Raw genomic sequence first — 25,537 nt, 5'->3', positions numbered from 1 at the left:
TTTTCAAGATATACTTCAAAGTTGCAGCAATCGAAAACCCTGCGCTACTAGAACTAAAGCAGATACAAAGGTCAACGGAACAGAACAGAAACCCCAGAAATAAACCCATGCTTATATGGTCGATTTATGACAAAAGAGGCGAGACTATACAACGAGGAAAAGATGCTGGGAAAACTGGACAGCCACATGCAAACGAATGAAACTGGACCACTTTCTCACACCATAACAACAACAACAAAAACCTCAAAATGGATTAAAGATCTAAAGATGAGACCTGAAACCACGAAACTTCTCGAAGAAAACAGAAACAGTAATTTCGCTGACATTGGCCGCAGAAACATTCTCCTAGATATGTCTCCTCAGACAAGGGAAACAAAAGCAAAAACAAGTTACTGACACTACCCCAAAATAAAAAGCTTTTGCACAGTGAAGAAAACCATCAACAAAAGGACAAGGCAACCCAAAGAATGGGAGGAGATATTTGCAAATGATATATCCAATAAGGGGTTAATATCCAAAATATATAAAGAACTTATACAATACAACACCAAAAAAAAAAAAAAATCAAACGAGCAATCCAATTAAAAAATGGGCAGAGGACCTGAAAAGACATTTCCCTAAAGAAGACATCCAGATGGCCAACAGATACAGGAAAAGATGCTCAACATCACTAATCATCAGGGAAATGCAACTCAAAACCACAATGAGGTATCACCTCGCACCTGTCAGAATGGCTTAAAATCAACAACACAAGAAACAACAAGTGTTGGGAGGATGTGGAGAAAAGGGAGCCCTCGTGCCCTGTTGGTGGGGATGCCAGCTGGTGCAGCTGCTCTGGAAAACAGTATGGAGGGTCCTCGAAACATTAAAAATAGAAATACCATATAATCCAGTAATTCCACTACTGGGTATTTATTCAAAGAAAATGAAAATACTAATTTGAAAAGATATATGCTCCCTTATTTTTATTGCAGTATTACTTACAAGAGCCAAGATATGGAAGCAGCCCAAGTGTCCATCAACAGATGAACAGATAAAGATGCGCTATATATGTATACAATGGAAGATTATTCAGCCATAAAAAAGGATGAGATCTTGCCATTTGAGACAACATGGACGGACCGAGAGGGTATTATGCTAAGTGAAGTAGGTCAGACTGAGAAAGATAAATACCATATGATTTTTTTTTCCCGTGGGTAATCAAGAAAACAAAACAAATGAATAAAGAGATTAAAAAGCAGAATCAGACCTAGAAATACAGAGAACAAACTGATGGTTGCCAGAGGGAAGGGGTGTGCGGGGATGAGCAAAATAGGTAAAGGAGAGCAGGAGATACAGGCTTCCAGCTGTGGAATGAATAAATGAAGGGAATAAAAGGCACAGCAGAGGGAATATAGTCAGTGACAGTGTAATAGCATTTATGGTAACAAGTGGTAGTTACACTCGTAGTGAGCATAGCGTACCCTGTGGAGTTGTTGAATCACTACGATGCACACCTGAAACAAATGTAACGTTGTGTGCCAACCGTATTCAAATAAAATACTAGAAAAATAAAATAAAATGTGAGAATAAGCAACTAAACCAAAACTGGACCGTATAAACCTGGTAACTATTCTTGTCAAAACTGGTTGAGTATCGGAATGTCCCAGGGTCAACCCACAGCAGTGGCCAGCCCTGCGATCCATACGGAAGATCATGGGGACTGGGGTGGGCAGATGGGGTAAGCACCAATTTTACAGGACACCATGTGGCCTTGGCTGCTCCTGTCTGTCTTGCCACCCACTACCTACGGCTCCTTTTCCCTCGGAGCAGATCGACTCCAGTCTTGGAAGGAATTCCAGCCCCCAGTTATGACGATGCCTCTTCATATCACTGTCATCGGGCGTATGAACATCCAAACCATCCAAGGCAAACGGTCCATTGTCTTCCTCATAACTTCCAGATTGGTTTTATAATATTTTGGGAAGTTAGAACTTTACATAAGTGAAAAGAAAAAAAAAAAGCTTAGGGGATTATTTTGGTGCAAAGATCTCGGCATATCTTCACGTTGGTCCTCTCTTTGGGTTCCTTCCATTAATTTTGGTAATAACTGCCATCCTTCTTTTCTGACTCCAAATTACAATATTCAGAACCTTGGGGCCTTGTGACTCAGATCGTGTCTATGTGCGGGGGCAGCATATACTGCCTCACTGGGCTCGGCCTTCTGCACCGAGTGGAGCTCCTACCTTTACATTCTGACCTGAATCTCTATTCTTGAGACCAGTTTTACAGGCTTTTATCTTTAAAATCTCTGTTCTCTTGGCCAGGTGACAAAAAGGCTGTGCCCAAATCCTACCAAGGCCATGATTTTTACAAGCTGTTCCCAGCCAAAATGACAGAGCGCAGCAAGGGCACTAAGGCAGGTCCGTCCCTGAGAGACACGGGACTCTGATAGACCACTCTGGGGAACAACCTGTCAGCCTCGTAGACAACTTCTCAGAGCTGTGCTGTCTTCTGAAACTTCTCCCCACTCCTCGGCTTCCTTCTCTTCTTCACTGGTATTATGGGCTGTTTGGTGTCTCCCCAAATTCGTATGTTGAAGTCTTAATCCACCAGTACCACAGATTGTGTCTGTATTGGAAGACAGGGTCTTTAAAGATATAATTAAGATCCAATGGGGTCACTACAGGGGGCCTGATCCAGTCTTACTGATGTCTTTAAAAGAAGCAGAGATTAGGTCACAGACACACACGGACCAAGGGCTGACCATCTGCAAGCCAAGGAGAGAGGCCTCAGAAGAAACCCAGCCTGCTAACACCATGATCCTGGTCTCCAAGCTGCCAGATTGCGAGGAAGTCAATGTGTGTTGCCTAGAGCCCCCAGCTGCGGTGCTTTATCAGACAGCAGCCCTAGCAAACTAACACAACCAGGGTCACCCCCGAGTCACATTCTCAAGCCTCTCCTAGCCTCCTCTGCAACCTTCCCTTTTGCTCCTTGCTGGTGTTTCCCCCCAAATCTCTTGCACATCTGGTGTCTGCTTTTCAATGGACCCCAACTCACCCAGTCTTCTTGAAAGGAGAACTCAACTAAAATACACCTCTTATGCACAGAACTGAGTCCTTGCAAAATTCCTGTTGAAGCCTGGACACCCCGTGCGACTGTCCTTGGAGAGGGGGCCGTGAAGGTGGTTAATTAAAGTTAAGTGAGACCACCCTGGTGGTGTCCTGACCCAACGGGACTGATGTCCTTCTAAGAAGAGACACCAGCGAGTTGGCTTTCTCTGCTTCCACCCAAGGGAAAGGCCACGGGAGGCCACAAAAAGTCAGACACTACCAAGGCAGCAAGAGAGTTCTCACCAGACACCGGCTTTGCCATACCTCCACTGGAGCCTTCTGACCTCTAGAAGAGTGAGAAAATTCATTTCTGGTGCTCAAGCCCCCTGCTCTGTGGCACTATTCTTATAGCAGTCCAAACAGACAAATACAACCCTTTACTGCCTAAGACAATCGCACAGGCAGAAAAAGAGCAGTCTCCCTTGCGGGTCCTGCCCAGCAGCCTCCCAGTTCACACACCTGTGTTTCTCAGGAACGTGACCCAGGCTGACTCTCCCGGGGGGTTCAGACGCAAGCGTGCTACCCCCTAACACGCGCCCCACATGACAGGGGAATTCAGACGATGGACACCCGATGCCCTGGATTCTCGGGCTGTACTTCCAGCCTTATCTTCCTAAAATTCAAATTGGATATGCAACTGGGTTTGTGATCTTCATTTTATCAGGATGAGAAGGTAATCTTGTTTTGGTACAGAATCATTTGCAACTGGGAAGGAAATGGAGGCAATTGTCAACTCTATGTTGCCCCAGGGTATTCAGAAATGGCTTCTGGAGCGAGCCAGGATTACAGCTCTTGGATTCCGCACCAATTCTGCACGAAGGGGCTCATTTATCAGATGCAGGTTTCTTGAGTTTCCTGTGAGAGTGCAGTCATGGACCGTAATGGGGTGGGGGGCGGGGGAGGGAGGGTATTTCCTTTCTTGTTTTTTTCATAGTCCTGCACACCACGAAGTCGACCAGCAGCTGCTGTGTTTCTAGCGCTCAGGGCCACTAGAGCGCCGGGAGCGGGGAAGAGAACAGCTGTCCCTGCTATGAGCCTCTCACAGGCCAACAACTCTGCTGGGGACAGAAAGAAGCCACAATCCTGTCCTGAGCTGTGCAGAGTAGGGAAGAGAAGACATTTCTATCAAGAATGATATTCGAAGGCAGATACAAATAAGCAAATTTTAGATCCATGGGTAAAATGCCTGTGGGTGTACAGAGAAGTTCTATTCTTTCAGCTGAGGAAGTCAGGAAAGAGTCCTGAAGGAGGTATTTTCAATTCAGGCCTTGACCGATGAGGAGAACACAGACATGTTGAGATAGAAATCAGAGCAAGAAACAGAATGAGGAAGACACAGGGCAGGAAATCAGCCCTTCCGTGCAAAGCACGGCAACAGCTCTGTTAGGCCAGATTCATCCTGTTGTCCATAAGAATGACTGGCTCATTTGAGACAGGACAGTTATTTTTATTTGTCACTGTCCCATAGGTTATGCAACGTTCAGCATCTCCGTCCCCTGGACAGAGAATTTCAGGTGATCCCAAGTGTACGTGTGACAAACACACCCAGCTGAGAACCTCGAGAACTGAACTAAAGCTTCAGAATCACCTGGAAGGCTTGTTGAAACACAGATCCCGGGGCCTGGGTGGCTCAGTCATTAAGCGTCTGCCTTCGGCTCAGGTCATGGTCCCAGGGTCCTGGGATCGAGCCCCGCGTCGGGCTCCCTGCTCAGCGGAAGGCCTGCTTCTCCTTCTCCCTCTGCCTGCAGCTCCCCCTGCTTGTACTCTGTTTCTTGCTCTCTCTCTCTCTCTCTCTCTGTCAATAAGTAAATAAAATCTTAAAAAAAAAAAAAAACACAGATCCCTGCCACATCCCTCGTTTCTGACTCAGCAGGTCCCGGATGGGGCCTGCTAATCTGCATTTCGAAGAAGCTCAGGGGAGGGTGATGCTGCTCCTTGGGGTAGCATGTCTCTGGGGCACAGAAGAGAGACACAGATACTAGAATAAAAGTATGGAAGGCCATGAGTGGCAACTAGGTTATAAGAAGGAAGAGTCTCTGAAGACAAATGCCCAATTACATTCCTACTATTCCATTCAAAAGTGAAAGAGAGAGAAACAGAACGCAGCTGGATGGCTCTAGAAATTGTCTTATGAGAAAACAAACCAGGTGCGTATCTCTTAGCCCTGTGGAGCAGCATTCCATCTGCCCACCGAGCAATACCAGGGGGCTCAAGTTCATGTTCCTGATGAGAGAGAAGGAGAGAGCTCAGAAGAGCAGACCAACCAGACCAAGGGGGTGACCTTTCATTCTGGACTGTAAGGTGCGTCAGCCAAGGACCGCACCTGCTTCTGCTCACTGTTAACCTCCCTAGCATGGAACGCCCTCCTGGGCACAAATATGCACTGGAAAACTACATTTGGGGGGTTCCAGAGTGAATGACTGAGGGCTGGTGCAACATCAAAGAGAAAAGGCGGGCGCCTGGGTGGCTCAGTCAGTTACGCATCCGACGACTCTCGGTTTCAGCTCAGGTCTTGATCTCAGGGTCCTAGAGATCGAGCCCCGCGTCTGGCTCTGTACTCAGCACAGAGCCTGCTTGAGTTTCTCTCTCTCCCTCTTCCTCCACCCCTCTCACTCATGCTCTCCTCTCTCTCTCTCTCTAAAATGAATAAATCTTAAAAAAAAAAAAAAGGTGAAGAAGGAACAGACAAGGGGCAAGCCATGTAGAAGGTCCAAACAGCCTTTCCAGCAACAATGAGCAAAATGCAGGGTGGGGGTCAGACCTGTTACCGAAACTCACTAGTGGGATCTGCAAGGTAGAAGTTAAAGGCCTGTGTTCAGTTTAGACAGAAAATACCAACAGTAACTACTAGGTTTCAAACTGGAGTTTCTGAGGGAAAAAAAAATCACCATATATTGACAAATGAGCATGTGGGGGGAAAGGACTTTCTGTAAAGAAAGGCGAGTGGAGCTACAGAAAAAGAGAGCAGCTTCAGGCTTAGTTTCAGATGCCTGTGTGGTTTCCGACTAAACATACAAGAGGAAAAATTAGAGTAGTGCCTGGACTCTGGAAAATCAAGTTTGGAAATCGCCCCGTGAAAGAGACCAAGGCCATGAGAAAGACATTGGACGTTTTTGACTCAAAAATCGCACTGACAAATACTCTTCCTACCAGACCGTGGAGATTTTAATAAAATCACTGTTATTAGGGAATGTTATAAGAAATCGCTATACAAATGTATACTATAAGCGAAAACACCATCATCCATAGGTAACCTGGGACCGTAATGAAGCCACGAACTTCCCCCATGCCATCGGTCAGGTTACCCTGTGCAGGGTGAACCCAGTGCACAGTGTGGGATCCAGTCCACAATGCTGGGAGGGGTGTGTAATGGAAGTGTTCGGGGTTTTCCCAAAACTATGCCTTCTCCTCCTATGTCATCACAGTAGGTCCAATTCCCAATATGTATATAATAACTGAAAACATGAGAGTCGTCGGATTAAGAAGCACTTCAAGCTTCTTAAGGTATAAAAGTCATATATAAGGTATAAAAACATGGTATTTTTAACGGTACTCCTAGCAGTAATTTTGCTTTCTCTCCACCTGCATGAAGAAATGAACAAAAAAGAGCAAGTTTATGCAAAGCCTACATTCCAGAGTGTTGGCGAGGTTAACCCAGAGACCACACATTGACCTTGGACGTTTGGGTAAATACTAGACAGAAGACAAGGTAATACCCGATTAGGTGAAAAGAGCTGGTGACTTCTTTACGTCGTAGAAACAACTGAGAGCTGCATGGAGATATCTTATGTTAATTTGCAAAATAAACATGCAAAACATAACAGTGCAATGTCTCAGCACCTGCCCTGTGTTAGGTGATGGGGTCCAGGTGGCGAGAAACGAGAGCAGGCTCTGCCCCCATGGAGCCCGCGGCCAGTTCCAGACACAGAGAAGGAAATGGGCCATGTCATTATACATATGGAGACACACACTGTAACAGGGGCATCTCAGGGCACTCTGGGTGCTGGCCTGGGCACCCAGGACTGGCTTCTCTGTGCAGGTGCCCCAGGCCTGGAGCTTTGAGATAGATGGAGACCTAAGGGTGGAGGGGGACCGTCTAGGCAGAAAGGGCTGGAGGTGTGTGAAGTTCTAGGGATAAGATGGTACGAGATGCTGGGGGCACAGGGGAGGGGAGACAGGCTGCGTGGGGGGTGTCAAAGAATCACTCTGGAAAGACCAACACGGCTGAGTCACTGGAAAGGGAGTTTGGAAATTAATATCATTATTAGCAGGAGTTCTGAGTAGAGGAGAGAAAAGTTCTGTTTGTGCTTTGGAAAGACTGTAATGTTTAGCATGTGCAGATTGAGCCGGGGGAGGACAAAACTGAAGGTAGGTGGTCAGCTTAGGGACACGGGAACCAGCCCTGACTGCAGGTGACAATGGCCACAAGCAGGCCCTGGCAGTGGGGACTGGCAAGGATGATGCATTCAAAAGAGATTCCATTCCCTTACGTATTCACTAGACAAATGTTACGGTTGCCTATAGCCTGCAAGTTGAGTTCTGGAAGCTGAGGGAACAGCAGTGAATGACACAAAGAGAGCTGTTGGTCTTGTAGACCTGCATTCTCCTGGGACATTGCACGCGCCCACACGCACGCGCCCACACGCACGCGCGCACACGCACACACACACACGAGTGAAGGATCAGCTGCAAGGTGAGAAGTGCGATGAAAATAAGAAAGCAGGGTGGGTGGAGAGGGGAGAGAGCTGAGGAGACTAGGAAGTCAGAGAAAGCCTCTCTGATCAGGTGGCATTCCAGCAGAGGGCTCAAGTGGGTGAATGAATACCCTGCAGCATCTAGATCCCAAAGTGCAAAGGCCCTGAGGCAGGTATGGCACGTTTGAGGAAAGGTAAGAAGGCCAGAGTGGCTGACGAAGAGTGTGTGGGAGGGAAAATGTGAGCGCATGAGATCAGTAAGTCGGCTGGGGTGGCGCAGGACAGAGGGCAGACATCGTGGAGTATTCTTGCCCCTGGCCAGGACTCGGGTGCCACTCCTGGGGAGCCTAGAAGCCACTGAAACTGTGTAAGCAGACAGGGGCACTAGAAGTGAAGCCGCGTGGTACTGCGGGAGGCTGCTGGAATAATCCAAGCGAGACGTGGTACCAGCGAGATGGCGTACAGGATGGTGGCCACAGAAGCGGGCAGAGGTGGTCCAATTATGAATGCCCTTCAGAGGCAGAGTGAACGGAACGTGCTCTTGGATCAGACAGCGCGTGGGAGAGTGCGTGGGGAGTCAAGGAAGCCTCCAAGACGTCTGGTGTGAACACCGGGTGAAACGGAGGGACTCGGTGAGTGGGGGGGATGCAGGAGGAGCCGGGGTCGTCGGGGAAAGCCCAGCGTGCACGGTGGGCAGGGCTGCATGTGATGCTGCAGCGAAGTCTGACGTCCAGGGAAAGGTCTTGGTAGGGCATAAGGACTGGGATTCACGGCCTCCACGTGGCCTGGAAGGTGATTTCCGAGAGGGTGGAGGGCAGACTGGGAAGAGCGCTCAAGCCTTGGGATGTTATGGTGTTCCAAGTCAGAAGGCTGAGGATACCCTGCCCAGAAGATGGCGACAGGGGGACCAGCGAGGCAGACCGGGGGCCCAGGAGAGAGGACAGGTCCAGAAGCCACCTGAGCAGGAGACATGGTAGGGGATGGGGACTGAGGACTATGCCCGAACTGGCCCCAAGGAGGCCGCTGGCAAGTACAGGCAGCACTGGGTGGAGGAAGTGCTGGAGGACAGCCTGGCGGCAGTGTTTTTGAGACAGAGAAATAGGCGGCAGTGAGACAGGCTCTTCTCCTGAGGAGTGCTGGTCATAAAGATCAGTGAAATGAAGGGGATGTGATTTTGTTTAGTTTAGTGTTCTTTCCTTTCCACTTTGGACAACACGAAGCACTCTTCGCCCATGGCATGATCCTGTGTGGTGGACGGTGATAGGGCAGCTGAAAGCGTGGTGGTCTTGGGAAGGCCAGAGGGATGGGGTCCAGCGGGCGCATTTGACCTTGGCACCCGTAGGCTGCTTTACAAAACAGCCCTTTAAATGTCAATTTCCTAGAAACGGTGTGTGTGTTGAAAAACCTCAGAAGAAACTCTGATGATATATTCCGCTCCGTCCATTCTTGCAGGCACGAAATGACTTGTTGGATCTTGGAAATGGCGAATCTCAATTTCGCCTGTGGAACGTTCTCGGGTGGAGCGTACTGCTGTCGTACTGTCAGCAGCAAATGCGCCAAGCCGCAGTCTGGGCCTCAGACAGATTTTTGCGTTTTTCCTATGAAAATTACAAGTCCTTTTTTTTTCCTCTTTTTTTCAGAGGCTGTTCTGAGCACACTGAATCAGAAAACCCTTGGTCTGTGCCAGCAGCAGCAACACTGTCTAAAATTTGATGGATCAGAGACCTTAGCTGCAGTATTAATCCAGTGAACTAAAATGCTTGGTTTTTTTTCAGTTTCAATTTAGTCAAAACTTGAAGTGTGGAGAGTTAGAACACGCAGATTTCATGTTCTGCCGAGAATGCTCGTTCAACGTTTATGTTTGAAGAGAGCAGGTCTAAGAAGTAACATCATATGGAGCAAGAAACCGACATAGAGGAGTGTGACTACAAAATCTTAAGACAATGTGTGACTGTACATGCCAGAATCCACCATCTGCCCTTCTCCTCCCTAAAATATGAAAACTAGCAGGTTAAAAGTTTTTAATGTGCTTTTTTAATCCAATGTTTCCCTCCCACACTTCTTACATTCATGTTAAACAGCAGATAGCAAATCAGGAATGACACCTATAGGCCCGTTTCTGCCTTTATATTCTTGCCACCGAGTTGCCACTCCTTTGGAAAACCAGAAAAAGCCTTAAATCACTGTCCCGGGTAGGTTAGCAACGTCCACTTTGAGCATATGAAGATTCATGTCTACAATGCTCACCTACAACTGAATACATTTGCTCAAAACTAATGTTCTTCTCTCCTATATTCCAACTCCCAAGCTCCCTGCAATGGCACGCAAGGTCTCCAGAGACAGATGTGCCAACTTCCCCCAATCCCAGTCATATCCCAGTGTTTGCAGTTCTGGAACATTACATCCTTCCGGGACCTCTGGCCTTTGATCAACTTTAGCATTGGCTTAGTTTCCCGACTCAGAAGAGCCAAGAGACACCATGTCCATAGTCCACTTCACCTCCCACTCCACTCTGACCTGCTGCTCCCACCGCCCATCTACGTTCTCCCACAGAAGTTAAATACTGTCGGCTTTTGTTTGCGGTAGCTGTCCCTCCTTTTGCCAGGTTGCAGAGCACAAGATCTATTTCTCTCGATATCCCCAATACCTAGCCCCCTGCTGGGCACATGTGAAAACATGAGCCCTTAATTCTGAAGGAACGAATGAATGTGTTCAACATTGGTCTGCTCATATCGCCACTCACTAGGTGCTATCAGAATCTATTTATAAAAACTAAGAGAAGTAGAATGGCATTCACTGAAAATGAAGAGGCTAAAGTAAATGAATACTAGTTTCAACAATATGAAAAATGTCCTGACTTTTCCATATAATACTATACAATATCATCAGAAAGAATATTTTGCTCTTTTAAGATTTTTTTTTTTTTTATTCATTTGAGAGAGAGACAGAGAGAGCACAAGCAGGGGGAGAGGCAGAAGGAGATTGCCCACTGAGCTGGGAGCCAAGGTAGGGTTCAATCCCACAACCTGGAGATCTTGATCTGAGCCAAAGGCAGACGCTTGACCACCTGAGATACCCAGGCACCCCAAATGTTTTGCTCTTGAGCTAATTCATTCCCATCACTTGTACTGACCTCCCAGATAGTTTAGATTTTACAGGCATCACTGTGACTGAGAGCTGGCGACTCCTGGTTACCTACCCGTTGACTTGGCTTGACCAAGCTCCTCCCCCCCAGGCTCCTGGACCAGTCTGCGACATGTTGAAGCAAGCACTAAGGAGCTGAACATCTTCCCTTAACAGCTCATTGCAAAAATAAGCCATCCACAGAGAGAAAATGCCCTGTCAACCCACCTAATCATGCTCTGGGCTCGCCCCACCTCCCGGCCCTTCTCCCCAAAGTTCCCACTGGCCCTGCTAACACCTTCCTAGAAAACCCAAGCCTCTTCCTGCTTGATTTTGAATGCTTTCAGATCCTAAGGTCAGTGTTCCCCTGTCACAACAGTCTTTTCAAATAAAGTCTCCTTATTTAAATCCAGCTTTGTTTTTATTTGTCAAGAGGCTCCAGAGCAGCACTGCCTGGGCTTCTGGTCTGCCACAACTAACTGTGCGTGCTGTGACAAGTCGCTTTGTGAGTTGAACCCAACGTTTAGACCTGTTCTGAGACCACAGGGCCACAGTGAGGAGTCAAGGAATTAATACATTTTAAGCACTTAGAACAGTGCCTGGACCTTTGTAAATACTCAATTAATTTAACTCTTATTAGTCCCCTGTGAAAGTCTGTGCTGGTTAATTTTATGTGTTAACCTAACTAAGCGACAGTGCCCAGCTATCTAGTCAAACACCAGTGTATGTTGCTGTGAAGGTATTTTTTAGATGTGACTCATGCTTCAATCGTTCACTCTGATTAAAGCAGACTGCCCTCCCCAATGTGGGTGGACCTCATCCCATCAGTTGAAGACCTTAACAGCCAAGACTGAGGTTTCCAAGAAGAAAAGGAATTCTGCCTCAAGACTGCAACCCTGACTCTTACTTGCATTTCCATCCTACCAGCCCACAGACTTCAGACTTGCCAGCCACCACAATCATGTGGGCCAACGCCTCAATATAAATCTCCCCCACCCTCCGTGTGTGTGTGGGTGTGGGGGTGTATGTGGGTGTCCTATTGGTCCTGTTTCTCTCAAGACCCTTGACTGACACATGTAGTCTCTGTGCTAGGAATAGGAATGGAAATATCATGATGTTTATTAAGACAGGAAAAGAAAACATACTTTCTTAATCCTGCCTCTGCTCAATCTTCTCTTTCCGCCCAGAACCCCTTCTCCGCTTCCTGTATCTTTCCAGCACCTAGCACGGGGCAAGGCAGATGGCAGGGGTTCAATGAATGTTCACTAAAAATGGAATGGATGGGGGCAAGGAATGATCCTTTCCTTGCATGGTACCCATTCCGGTGGAAGATACCAACGTGTAAACAAATGATTATAACCTCAAGGAATCAGCACTAGCAACACAAAGGAGGAAGGAATTAGTGTTGCCTAAGGATGTCAGAGAAAGTTCTACAGGGGAGAGGAGAGGTTCATTTGAAAGAGAAAGGTGGGAGAATGTTCTAGGCAGAGGACAAAGCTTAAACAAAGACCCCAAGGACTCAGCAGTAAGAGTGTTTCCCATCCTTGGAATTACAGACCCTGGACCAGGCAGAGTTCACATGCATTTGCATCAATTCATTCTCTCCCCCACATGCCCCCTGGGATGGATCAATGGAAAGCAGTTGGCCTGAGGCAGAGAGTGAGCACCAAAGGCAGAATTAATGAGGAAAGAGACAACTTTCCTCCTAGTCACCAGAGAAGGAGAATGGCCTCAGGTAAAGAAGAAACCGTTTCCTCTTAAAACACTTAAACAAATTATGGAAGAGAGGTTCCAAATTCAGGATGTGGGACTAGTTGCCTTCCTGATGTCTTCTAACAACATGATCCAATCCTCCCCCTCTCCTGGGGCCTGGATATCAGGACCCTGGGGCTGCGGAAGAGGTCAAGGGACTTGTGGGGAGGCGAGGTGGGGAAGGGAATGTGGTCTGAGGGCCTGGGCGGTGGGCAGCACTAGGCAAGAGGAAGAAGGAGTGGGCCTTAGCAGTTACCCTGGGCAGCCCTGCAGAATGAGCAGAATGCCAATGGCCCCAGAAACATTTGCCGGACGGGCAAGAGGGTCGCTCTGCCTCTCACCCTCATCGGCAGGAGAGGATGGGGAGGCATGGAAGGCGTGCTGGCCAGGCTCGCACGGCTCAGGTGCAACGCAGTAGAGACAGACCCATCCTAACAACTGCAGAGTTAGAACCACTGCTGCTAACCCCCAGCAACGCTTCTGTCAAGATGCTCTCCCATCAGAACACTACATCAAAAACTAATGATGTAATGTATGGTGATTAACATAACAATAAAAATTTATTTTAAAAAAATAAAATTAAAAAAAAAAAAGATGCTCACCCAACAGAACCTTGCTTTTCTCTGCCTCAGCCAACAAGTCCCTCTCTCTCCTTCTACCAAAGGGAAATTTTCCCACAGACTTTCAGATTCATCTCATCCCGACCTCACCTCAGTGAATGCCCACTGTGATTCCTTTTAAGTGGATCCATTTCTAGTTTGTTTGTTTGCTTGTTACAGAACAGTGTATCTTTCCACTGAGATTACAAATGCCTATGAAGCACACTTTTCTCTCTCTTCTTTCAATTATTTTCACACTACCTAGTAAAGTCGTGACTATATAGCAGGCAGTTCAAATAATTACTACTTGTCAGGAATATGAATTTGGTGTTGGTGAAATACAAAGCTCCTCATTAAATTCATACAGAATCCCTTGGAATTTAAACGCACTTAATTTACAACTCTTTATGATTCTATAACTGGTTTTGAAATGGGCACCCTTAGTTACCGAGCAACTATCACCTGTTCATTGAAAGCACCACAGTCCAGTGAAGATAGTTCTGTAAAGTTCTTTGGGAAGTTCAAAATTCAGCATGTCTATGAGCAATATTCACTTAGCCTTCCAGATTTCTGATGCGAACACATGTCTGGCACCAAAAAGCTCATCCTTTTCTCTAAAATCTAGAAGCGGTCCTTTCGTCCCTGTGTCTGCCCCAGAGAACATCTTACCTGAGCTACTGCTTCCCAAATCCTCGCCCTCCTCTGCCAAATGAGAAGAACAGATTCATTCATTTTCTGTTCTCATCATTGGAAGTCAACAAGATACGAGCAGATCTGATAAAGCTGTCCTTTCCCTCACTCTGCCCAGCCTTAGACCAGAGCCCTTCATTTCTAGAACGTGGAAGACGCAGACAGCAGTAGATCGCTTGTCTTTTCACTGGGAATGTTCTTTTCCCCAACTTCTTCCTTAAAGACAGGATGATGCTTTCTATTTGCTTTCCAATCCCAAGTATCCAATATGTAAGACATTCAACATTGGTTGAATCCAGCTCTTTGGGGAAGGGTCTATCTACATTCTATATCAAGGATTATAATGCCTAATTTTGAATTCTACAAATATGTATCCTTGCAGGGTAGTTAACACACATCACACTCAACTAGGTTCATAATAAATGCATGTAGGGAACCAGGATTGGGTAACTGCTCGGTGGGTCTGACCATCATTCTAAAGGTGGCAGAGTCTTGGTTCAATTTCTCCAGGGGTCAAATTAAATCTACTTATTGACTGTCACATTTTTTTAATTGCCTACTTATGCACCTGAATATGGGGAGGTGGGGGAGACAGAAAGAGGCTGCATTCAGGAGCAATCCATAGCCACCAGTGGGAAAGAGTGCCGGGGTAGATGGGTCATCTTCATAAAGACAGGATGGGAGCAGGAAAATATCATAATTGGCTCCTTTTTTACATCTATACTCTAGATACTAAAACATAAAAAAAAAATAAATTAAAAAAATACATTTATGTAGTAACCACTTGCTTCACCATTATTTCAACCTCTATGCCAGGCCAGTAAAGGCAAAGGAGAGAGCTCAGCTAAGTGCCCCTTGGTGCTAAGTCAATGGGAAACCTCCTTTCATGTTTCATGTGTGAAACACTTGAGGAATACGTGAAATTTATTCTCTGACCCAAAACTACACCTGGGGGTGTGGGTGGGTAGGAAAGAGAAAACTTGGTCCTAATGATTTACTTAAAAATCTCTAAGTGGGGAAATGTTCCACCCATTAATAGATAATTCAATACATATTAGATAGATGTATCTGCTGCATTCTAGGTACATTCTTAGAGGGCTCTGGATAGCATGCAAGCACTTATTACTTCCTGTGAATTATTCAGGGGAGGTACAACCGTCAAGACTTTACAAATTTATATCTAAATCAGCACAACTTCAAGACTTCTGGGCCAGAAGTGGAAGCAGGTGACATTAACTGAAGTAGAGAATAGAAGAAGAAATTTTGGTTTGGAAGGAGAAGGGGACAGATATTCACTGTGAGTGTCACAAGTTAGGAAAGGGAGGGTGTGGATCTCAGGAGAGAGGTCTGAATCTGAAGCAGATTTGAGAATCACTGGAGCTGGGGACAGGGAATGTGATAGGAAAAGGGAGGCCTTCCAGGGTGGACAAGTGGGAAGTGGAAGGAGTTAGGGTCAGAGCCTTAGACCACAGCCCTTCCTTTCCTTAGCCCTCCAAGGAAGCTGGGGCCAGTGGTCTGAGAGACAAGAGAAGGAAACAGAGTCTCACATTGTTAGAATTTGATTTTTCCTTTTTTTGTCTCCTAGGAGTTGACTTCTGATATAAGTGAAGTTGGACATTACAGGTCTGTAACTAGAAGTTACAGTTAGAAGTTCTTCGTGTGGCTGGAATAAAACAGACTCTTAGAAAATATTAAGCATGTGGGTTAATAAATAAGTCCTCCTTGTAGCCAAAAAAGGGGAGGTGGAGTCTGAGCAGAGAGAGAGGGAAAAGGTCACAGTGTAAAGAATGTCTGTCCCCACCTCCGGCCGTCCCCATGACAGTGAGCGGAACTCAACTAGACAACAAGAAGAAGGGACGGCAAATGGCAGTGAAGGCAAATCAGCTCGTGGGGTTGGTGGTTCAGCTCCTTTACCATCAAAGGCCAAGCTGGGAGGTGATGTGTTAAATGCTCTCACCACAAACGAAAAAAAACATTTTTTTTTTTTTTAAATAAAGGGAGTGCAGGAAATTGGGGGAGGTGATAAATAAGTGAATTAAAAGCCCTAAAACTTTTTAGAACAAATTTTTGTAGATGGAAAAGAAGGTTGAACACATTTTAGATTGATGTAGTATATTAAAATGGCACATTAACACTAAAATATCACCAATTCCCAGAAGAGACCGAAGCTCTGAAGATACTAAATTTACAATTACAAAAATGCAACATTCATAAAATTAAACAATTATGAATTGCTTCTCAATGACATAATACAAACCTTAGCAAGAATAATATGTTGTCCTTTGAAAAAGAATATTTGATTCTTTATACTCAGCCAAAGAAAGTACTTGGAAATAAGAGAGAAAATGAAATTATTTACACAAAGATAGACTCTACAAAGTTTGCAATAAGAATTTAAATGGAAAAAGGTTTTTCTTATGGCAATATGTTTTACTGTCCTAATTTTATAAACATGTACATTTCACTATTTGAGTAGTTTAAAGAATAATGAAAATATGCTTACCATAATGAAATAAACACTTTCTCCTGGATACTTTTCCAGAAGTTAAACAAAGGCTAGAGAGTATAATGCTTCTAAAGAGACTGCTTGCCTTTTCAATGCAATTAAACTTTTTAAATTTGCAAGAAATTAAAACTTTTCCTCTGAAACAGTGAGGTCTATTGGTATTCACATGGGAGTTTCCAAAGCAGATGAGAGACTCAAAAAAGGTAATATTTCATTTGTTCATACTTAGGTCAGCTCCAATTATAGAAGTAGTATGTCATCTGCTAAGGACTGAATTTTTGTGCCCCTCCCAAATCCATATACTGAAGACCTAAACTTCAGTGTGATGGTATTAGGAGTTGGGGGTTTGGGGAGGAAATTAGGGCTAGCTGAAATCATGAGGGTGTAGCCTCCATGATGGGATTAGTACCTTTACAAGAAGAGGAAGAGACCAGAGCTTCCTGTCCCCACCATGTGAGGATACAAAGTTGGCTACCCACCACCAGGTGGCCAGGAAGAATGCTCTCACTAACAACCAAATCTGGTGACAACTTGATCTTGGATATCCAAATTCCAGGACTCTGAGAAATAAATGTCTGTTGTTGAAGTCCCCAGTCTATAACATTTTGTTAAGGCAACTCAAGCTAAGGTCCCTCAGTGCATAAGTATCTTAATTTAACATCACAATAATGTACTTAAATTTTTAATAATTGATTAGAAATTCAAACTCCTGTGTTGAGTTTTAAGAATCATTGAACTGTTTCTTCATCATTTGATGCTAATGCTGATTTTAGTTACTGAACATCATCTTTGCTTCCATTAGTAATAGAAACTATTTCCTAGGGGGAAAAAAAGTTATAGAAGGTATCCTTCTGAAGACATTTTTCTCTAAGAATCTTTTGGATTTTTTTCTGTGTAATTTCTGCCATAAAGAATAAAAAAGATAGCATACAGGAAGGGTTTATTATCCTTCGTTGTGCATAGCAGGGGGTAGTGAACATTGTGTGTGTGTGTGCGCGCATGCAATTTTTTTGTTCTGCTTCCTCTTGTCCCTGTCACTTTAAATACCTTCTATCGGTCATTACACCAAACAAAATGGGGAACTTTACTGACCAGTTCACTGTATCCATCGCAATTCCAAAAACAACTTCTTCAATAAAACCCAACTCAAGGAGCGCCTGGGTGGCTCAGCCGGTTAAGTGTCCAACTCTTGATTTCACTTCGGGTCATGATCTCAGAGTTGTGAGATCGAGCCCCGCTTTGGGTTTTGTTGTCTGCTTGAGATTCTCGCTCTCCCTCTGCCCTTCTCCCTCCACTTACATGCTCTCTCTAAATAAAAAAAACTAAATCTTTAAAAATATAAAAAATTTAAAAAATGAAACCCAACTCATAGTTAATCATTCAAACAAAAAATTACTCCTTGCTTCTTCTGAGCTGAAAAATCAAATCTGACCTCTTGCTTAGATTTTGGTGTCTTTATATCAACGTTCACATACAAACAACCTGCTACGTGTACTGCGTAGTCATGTACTCCACTGAAAAATAGGTGTTAACGTGTGCTTGGCAGGCATTGGTGGTTAACAAGTGATTTCAAGTAAGTAAGAAATCTGAGTGCCTATTGATGAGGTGTTATTATATTCCATACAAAATGGTATCTGTGTATACATGTGGAATGTGTGAAGACAAAGTGGGGACAAACTGTACTCTAAAAGCTAGAGGAAAATTTTAGGGTAGAAAAGCAAATAGCTAAGAATAAGGACCCACGAGTGGAGAGGCCATGCCAACGCACTTTTTTAAAAGATTTTTATTTATTTATTTGGCAGAAAGAGCACAAGCAGGGGCAGTAGCAGGCAGAGGGAGAGGGAGAAGCAGGCTCCCCGCTGAGCCCCAACCCACTTCCGAAAACTTTGAGTCACAGGCGGTCCTTCTGTTTTTGTCTTTTACATTGCATTCTATCGGTAAGTCCTCTTTTTCATACCAGATTGCCCTGGTCCATTTATTCTCCCATGTGTACATGTTCTCCTCTTTCCTGGAGCTGCAAGCCCTCCTCCCCATCCTCCCTCTTCTCTGACAGCCAAGGTTCCATCATCAGTAAGTGCTGGAGGTAGTAAGAGAGCCGCCATTAAGTTCCCATCACCCCACCCACCATTTGGCTCCATCTCTCCTCCCATCGCCCTCGGTGGGAGGTCCTCAGCCCTGTCTGCACAGCACAGCACTGGAGGCACACTGGAAGACTACCCTGGTTGAGCCAGAATCTCTATGGGAAGAGCCGAGATACTGGAATTACCAATAGAATTAGCCAGACCAAACCCTCCAGTTGAGGACCAGATCTCATCAGCGTGTGCATGCTCAAAGCCCTTGCTCCAGCAACTTTCCTTATTTCCGTGCCAGCCATCTTTCCCTCCCAAATACATGATTTGTTTCCACATACACACATGCTATTATTTCTCCCATCATGAAAAAGTTCTCTTCATTTCTTTTCCCTCAGCAGCTACCTTACCATTTCTCCCCTCTACCTAAAATTCCCTTCAAGAAGTCTCCATATTCTGTGTCCAGTTCTGTTTGCCCACTCTATCTCCATCGCTATCCACGAGATTTTTGCTCCCAACAATTCACCGGAACTGATAACCTCCGTGCTTCTAAATGCAACAGTCCATTCTGTCTCCACCCCCATGACTGAAGAGCAGTATTTGGCAGTTAATCACTCTCCTCCTTAAAAAGTTCTCATCACTGAGCTCCCAGGACATGTTCTGGGCTCCCTCACTTCATGTTCCTCCTTTCTTTGTTGCTTCTGGTAGTTCTACCTCATTTCTGAATTCTTAATATTGGAGCTCCTTAGGACTCAGTTCTTGAGCTTCTTATATTTTTATCTACTCTCATTCCCTAAGTGATATATAGTCTTTGGGCTTTTGATGCCCATATGCTATATGCTCATCTGTCTCCAATTTTTATCTCCAGCCAGCATGACACCCCCTCCTAATCTGACTTCCTAGCTGCATTCCCCAACTCTGTTAATAACATTTCATCCTCCTAGTGGTTCGGGCCACAGCAAAGTTGGTGTGATCCTTGAGTCTGTAGGGTCTGGGTTCCATAATTTCACCCTTGGTGTCATGTCTCTGAATATGTTACTATGTGGGGAAAGGAGTTAATGTGACTAATGAGATGAACTTAAAATAGGGAGGTTATCCAAGATGATCCAAGTGAGCCCACAGCCCCTAAATCACATGGGCCTTCAAGGTGGAAGAAGAAGGCAAAATATTTGATCAGAGAAATGCAAGGACAGGAAAAAAAAAAAAAAAACAACAGGAGAAATTCCAAGCCTGAGAGGGTCACTCCATTTACCCTTGCTGACTCTGAAGATGGAGGAGGCACTAGGATTGAGGGAATGTTACGGCCTCTAGAAAATGGACAAGTCAAGGAAAGCAATCCTCGCCTAGAACCTCCAGAAAGCGTCGCAGCCTGATGATACCTGGATTTCAGCCCAGTGGGACCCACCCAGGACTTCTGACCAGAACTACAGGAGGATACTTTCACACCCTTTGCAACTACACACTAAAGGAGTGGTCATTCGTTACGGCAGCAGTATAAACTGATATACTCCCCATCACCCACCCATCAGCATTTCCTGTCAGCTCTATCCTGAAAGTATATGTCCAAATTGACTGTTTCTCATCATGCCCTCACTCTGCTTTGGCCCAAGCCACCATCATTTCGTGCCCAGCTTCCTGACAGAGCCTCCCAACCAGTTTCCCTGCTTCTGCCCTCACAATTCTTGATTCAAGTCAGAATGCAGCAGCTGGGTAGGTCCTGTTAACTCACAAGTGATACCAGCTCTCTCTTCTACTCAAGATCCCCCAATGGCTTCAGGACTCACCGAGCACAAAAACCAGAATCCTTCCCATGATGCTGCTGGCCCCTCCATGCTGGCTGCTTGCCGTCGTCCTCCCGATGTATTGACTCTGGTTCCTCCCACATGCTCCCTTCACAGCTCTGGGCTCGCCTGAAATCCTCCTCCTCAGATATCCATTTGCTTAACTCCCCACACCTCCCTCCGGTGGTCTCCCTCCTTCCTTCCTTCCTTCCCTCCTTCCTTCCTTCCTTCCGTTGATGTCTTATTCAACATCGCACCATTACCGCCTCCCCATACTACACATCCAACTTTATCTTATTGTTTATGGTCACACACCAGACAGTGGGGTATCACAGAGATAGAGATTTGTTCTCCTTCATTCACAGCCACCTGGCCCATAATAAAAACTCAATAAATATTTGATAAATTAAGGCATTTTTCCTACGGAATATGGCTGCTGGGTTCACCCTTTTGTTCCAATCCCCATGGCTACTATCTCAAGCCGGCTCACTCTACCACTGAAATTTCATCGATGGATTTTGAGTTGGTGTCTTTGCTTCCAGTTCTTATCCGTACCCTTCCATGCATCCTACAGATATACATCCCTGATTCATCTTTGCTAAACACTATTAGAAGCATACGCATTTTGTTCTGAGGAACATACAGTGGCTCCCATTGCATTCTGCTTCCAAAAGTAGGACTTGAATTATCCACAGCAATTATATTTCCCTAGTACAGCTTAGCAGCCACCCTCCTCACTCCTGTTCCCTTCAGACAGATCCCTATGCCCACCCTCATGCTGGGCGGCTATTCACCGCACTGCTTACGTGTGGTTTCCTCTTTACTGACCTCTTGAGCTTCCTTCGGAGCCCCTCAAAAATCACATTCTACTGCCTAACTCTTCCCGCTCATACCAGACTCCATTTCCATTAACTGTTTTCTACTTTCAGGGGCACCTGGGTGGCTCAGTCGTTAAGCGTTTGCCTTTGGCTTGGGTCATGATGGGATAGAGCCCCTCATCGGGCTCCCTGCTCCGCGGGAAGCCTGCTTCTCCCTCTCCCACTCCCCCTGCTTGTGTTCCCTCTCTCGCTGTGTCTCTCTCTGTCAAATAAATAAATAAAATCTTCAAAAAAATAACTGTTTTCTACTTTCTTATGAGGATTTGTTCCTCTCTACTTAGATTAGAGGTTTTCTGAAGACAGGACTCATATCTCCTGCACTTGACCACCCAAGTGACATGTCTACATCAGGATTAATTCTGATTTTATGACTTCAGTGTTTTCACCAAATGTTATAATATAGAATATATATTATTACACATCTTATATATTATACATATATGTTCCTCTTGGTCTCTGGGTTTATGATTTTACTATTCTTAATTTTTCTTAATTTTTTAACCCTGATTTAGGCATTATTTGTCCTGTCGATATTTTACATAAGAGTAATCTCCATGTTGTTGCATGAATTTTAAATCAATATAGGGCATATATCTGCCTGCCATTTAATTTAGACATGTTCCAACACGTACTGCCTGGTGAACATGGACAAATTGCTTCCCTCTGTCACCCAACAACACTGGAAGGTACTGGGAGCGGGAGGGGAGTGGTGAACTTGGCTGAGAGCATCGCTGCCCCTGGAGGTGCGCACAGCTCCACAGAGGGGATGGTCATGAAATGAAGAGCTCCAAGTAGGAAGAGACTAATAAAACGGTAGCTAATTCCTATTCCTATGGTATTTCTACCCATGAATTCAGAATGAGATAATAATGAATTTTGCAGCACAATCTCATCATCAAAGGAAACAATTTCATTGGGAAAAAAAGTTTCATTAAGAATTTAAATGAACAATTTACAAGGAAATCACATGCTTTCCAGGTAGGTAATTCTTTAAAAAAAATTACAATAATTTTACCAAATTTTGCATTTCGTTCATCTGTACTAAATTTGGAAGTTTTAACTATGGTCTTTCGAAAGAGGACTATTCCTTGACTATTTCAGATCTTAAAAAAAAAAAAAGCCCCTAACATTTAAAAGAAATACCCTCCTCCATCTCCCCCACCAGGAAACAACAAACAAAAACCATGAAAACCCACATCGGAAAACTTTTGTGTCATGTACCTTCTTTGTCATCGTGGTGGATAATTGCATCCTGTATCATGTCGGCAAGGTTAAAGTGAACTTTTTGATTCTTCCCATGCTTCAGCTTTTTCAGGAATCCTTCCTGCTTCTGAAAAGCCTTCTCTCTTTCATAGTAGGCTTTGATCTGCTCGCAACGCATGCGCTTCACCAGCCTTTGCCGCTGGCCAAGGGGAAGGGACTCCAGCAAGCACTGGTCAATTTCCATTTCATGGGTTCGAAAAACATTACATAGCTGAAAGCAACCTGCAAGAAACACAGTGAGAATGTCACTAGACCCATTATGACAACAATACAGTAGCACAACAGAGCGTACTCGATTCCCTATTGCCCAGCACAAAAGTCGGAAACTCACGCATTCCTCTTTGCGCTTGACGTGCAAATAGCAAAGGCCTTCCCACAGACGGAGAGAGAAGCAAAGAGAGCTGATGTCTTATTCAACATCGCAAGGCAATAAAATAAATAATAAAATTAGAGCTAAATGTGTAGTTTTGTGCAACTTAATTATTAGCAAACACCATCCTTTCTTATTTTTTTTAAATCTTCACCAAAGGCCTGAAAGTTCTACAGATGCATTAAAGTTCCTTCACTGAATAACGCCAACTAAACTTTGTGTGTTAATTTTTGGCAGAAAGCCATTCTGAGTCTTTCAGCACACCCTAAAAAAATCAGTTTTGTATATCCCTATGACTCTGCTTATCTAACACAAAAGAACCTATGTAGGCTATCAACTATTTATGTGACGCAGTGATTATTTCCACCAATATATTGCTAAACACTTTTCCTATGGATTGGTAACATTCATTTCTAAGAGACCTAATATCGGTTGCACAATAAAACAGATTTTTCTCTTGGCAATTCAGAACCATGGATAGAATTGTTGCTGTTGTGGTCTCTGTCTTATTAATATAGTGAGTAACAGACTGAATTCTCTGTCCTGAAACTGAAGCAATCTTCACTTTCTTTCAACCTGATATTCCTTAGAAACACTACCCCAAACCCCTGTCATGGAAATGTGCAAGCTCATATATCTACCACTAGATTAAAATTTTACCATTGGCAGAAAATTAACACTAGAACACTGAAAATTCGAGAGTCGAACCCACAGGTTCAGAGAAGGGTTTGTATGTTCTTCTCTTCAGGTATTTATGATGGAAGTCTCAAGCAAGTAGAAGGAACTATGCAAGCCCCCAAATGTGGCTGATCATATGCCATGTCTGGAAAGATGGCTCAGAAAGGGCCCTGCTGCTTCATCTTCAGAGAGATGCCCAACTCCTTTGAAAGGACACCACGTTGTGACAAGGCAGTTTCCATTTCTGTATCACTTGACACTTCACAAAGTGTTATTCTCACAACCACCAGGCCAGACCGTTTCTCTTTCGCAAGTAAAGAAAAACGAAGTTGAGAGAGGCTATGACTTGTCCACAGCCAAAGAGATGATTATATGACAATCACAAATGTTCCATAAAGGCGCAAGAAAAAAACAGAGTAAGAGACAGTCACTCTCTACAGCCAGATATTTAAGATATATAAGGAGGGGGCAGGAGGAGAGGGAAGCAGAGCTGGGAAATTTTGTTGTGGTTGTTCGTTAGTGTTTGAGGGCATTCTAGAATCCTATATTTTCATTAAGATCTTCATATGTATTTGTCAGAGTGATGTGAGAAGCATCAAATAACTACATATAAAACGTTTGCTTTCCAGTGACCTAAACGCAAAGACACAGTGGCGGTCGTGAAGTCCACAAATCACCCGGAAGTCTGTCCGTGTGATAAAAGCCGTGATCACCAGCAGATCGTCTCTGAGAGCTCATTAATAATGGCCGGAGATATCTTCTGCCTTCCAATCTGTTCAGAGAACTGCACTTGGGCTCCCAGGACCCGGTGGCTGCCATGACTTTCCTGGTGTGTGAGCAGGTGCCCAGAGCATCAGGGGAACCACTGGAAAACCCGAAGAGGTAAAGCCGATGACCTCACAGCATATCACCTGCTGAGGAGCACGTGGTCAAAGGTGGAGGACAACCTCATAAACACAACAGTCCTCTGGCATTTGGCTCGTACAAAAAACCGTACTGTGAAATTTTCAATGAACTTTTAAAGAGTCTGCAGTGACAGCTCATGATGCATCGAGCAGCCCTCTCAGTCTGTCAAAAAGGAGCACTGAGGGATGTTCATAAATTAATTCCCTCATGATTTGGAAAATCAGATGCCGAGGCTGTTAAATTTCAAATCCCTACATGTATAAAATATTGATTTTTAACATATTTTCTTGTTGGATCATTCCCCGTGCTTTGATTTTAAATGGTCTAAACTTTCATTTATTTTACTTCTAAACATGTAACGGGCACTGTGACTTTCTTTCTGTGTCATTATGGGCGGAACACCTATGTCATGTATATGCGCTGTTCTCGGTCTGCAAGATACCACAACTAAAAATAACGTCGTTTTGGGAAACGTAGTTTTGATGCAGTCTACCCAAAACCTATGAACTTGGTCACTGGGGCACTAAGAGTAACAGCCATTAATACCTCAGGTGACAGTCGGGACAGGCCAAGCAGGCAGGTGGTTAAGGCTGAAGAGGAACTTCATGAGTCTGAGCTGAGCAAGGCTGGTCTGCACCCCTGGGATGGGGGTCCTGGGCACGCACTTGCTTTCAACTGTCCCGCAGGAGAGTTGACAGGGTATTGCCTGCCCAGAACCAAGAGCTTTTCCCTGGTAACGACTGTAATTCTTTCCTGCTATTTTGGCTCTCTTGGCCTAGAAAAAGCCACACATGAACTAACACAACTTCCACATTATTTGAACCTCATTCTCACATTCCCACAATAATATATGAGCTCATTAGTATGCAGGACACATTTATAGCAAAAGAGCATATTTGCATTATGTGGCAGAGACTGACTTGGGGAGACCAGTTGTCTTTTCTCCTTAGATACATGAGTAGATGTCATTTTTGAGCTTCCCAGGGCTGGCTCACAAAAAAATGCTCACATGCATTTTATCATGTTCTATCCCCCCTACAGCTTGCTGCCTATGAACATGGTGGCCGCGAAAACCACATAGCAAAAATGGCCACGTGTCAGAGCGCCTCAGCCTCTCCACTGCTGCTTGGAGCAGC

The 25,537-nt window shown here is 44.8% G+C and overlaps 1 protein-coding gene across 4 annotated transcripts in view; it reads right to left on the bottom strand.

Annotated features, from left to right (window-relative positions):
- MYO16 (myosin XVI) overlaps window positions 1–25,537 on the bottom strand; it is a 593,786-nt gene that overhangs the window by 423,984 nt on the left and 144,265 nt on the right. For all 4 annotated transcript variants that reach the window (XM_073887420.1, XM_073887418.1, XM_073887419.1 and 1 more), the window contains exon 2: window positions 22,406–22,669. In XM_073887420.1, coding sequence (XP_073743521.1) covers window positions 22,406–22,631 — 226 coding nt within the window. In that variant the 5' untranslated portion in view covers window positions 22,632–22,669. The remainder of the gene's footprint in view (window positions 1–22,405; window positions 22,670–25,537) is intronic.

This window comes from Callorhinus ursinus, unplaced genomic scaffold (assembly GCF_003265705.2).
Source record: "Callorhinus ursinus isolate GAN/ISIS: 27379988/994484 unplaced genomic scaffold, GSC_fseal_2.0 scaffold79, whole genome shotgun sequence".
NCBI lineage: Eukaryota > Metazoa > Chordata > Mammalia > Carnivora > Otariidae > Callorhinus > Callorhinus ursinus.
This window is presented reverse-complemented; position numbering and strand designations above follow the sequence as displayed.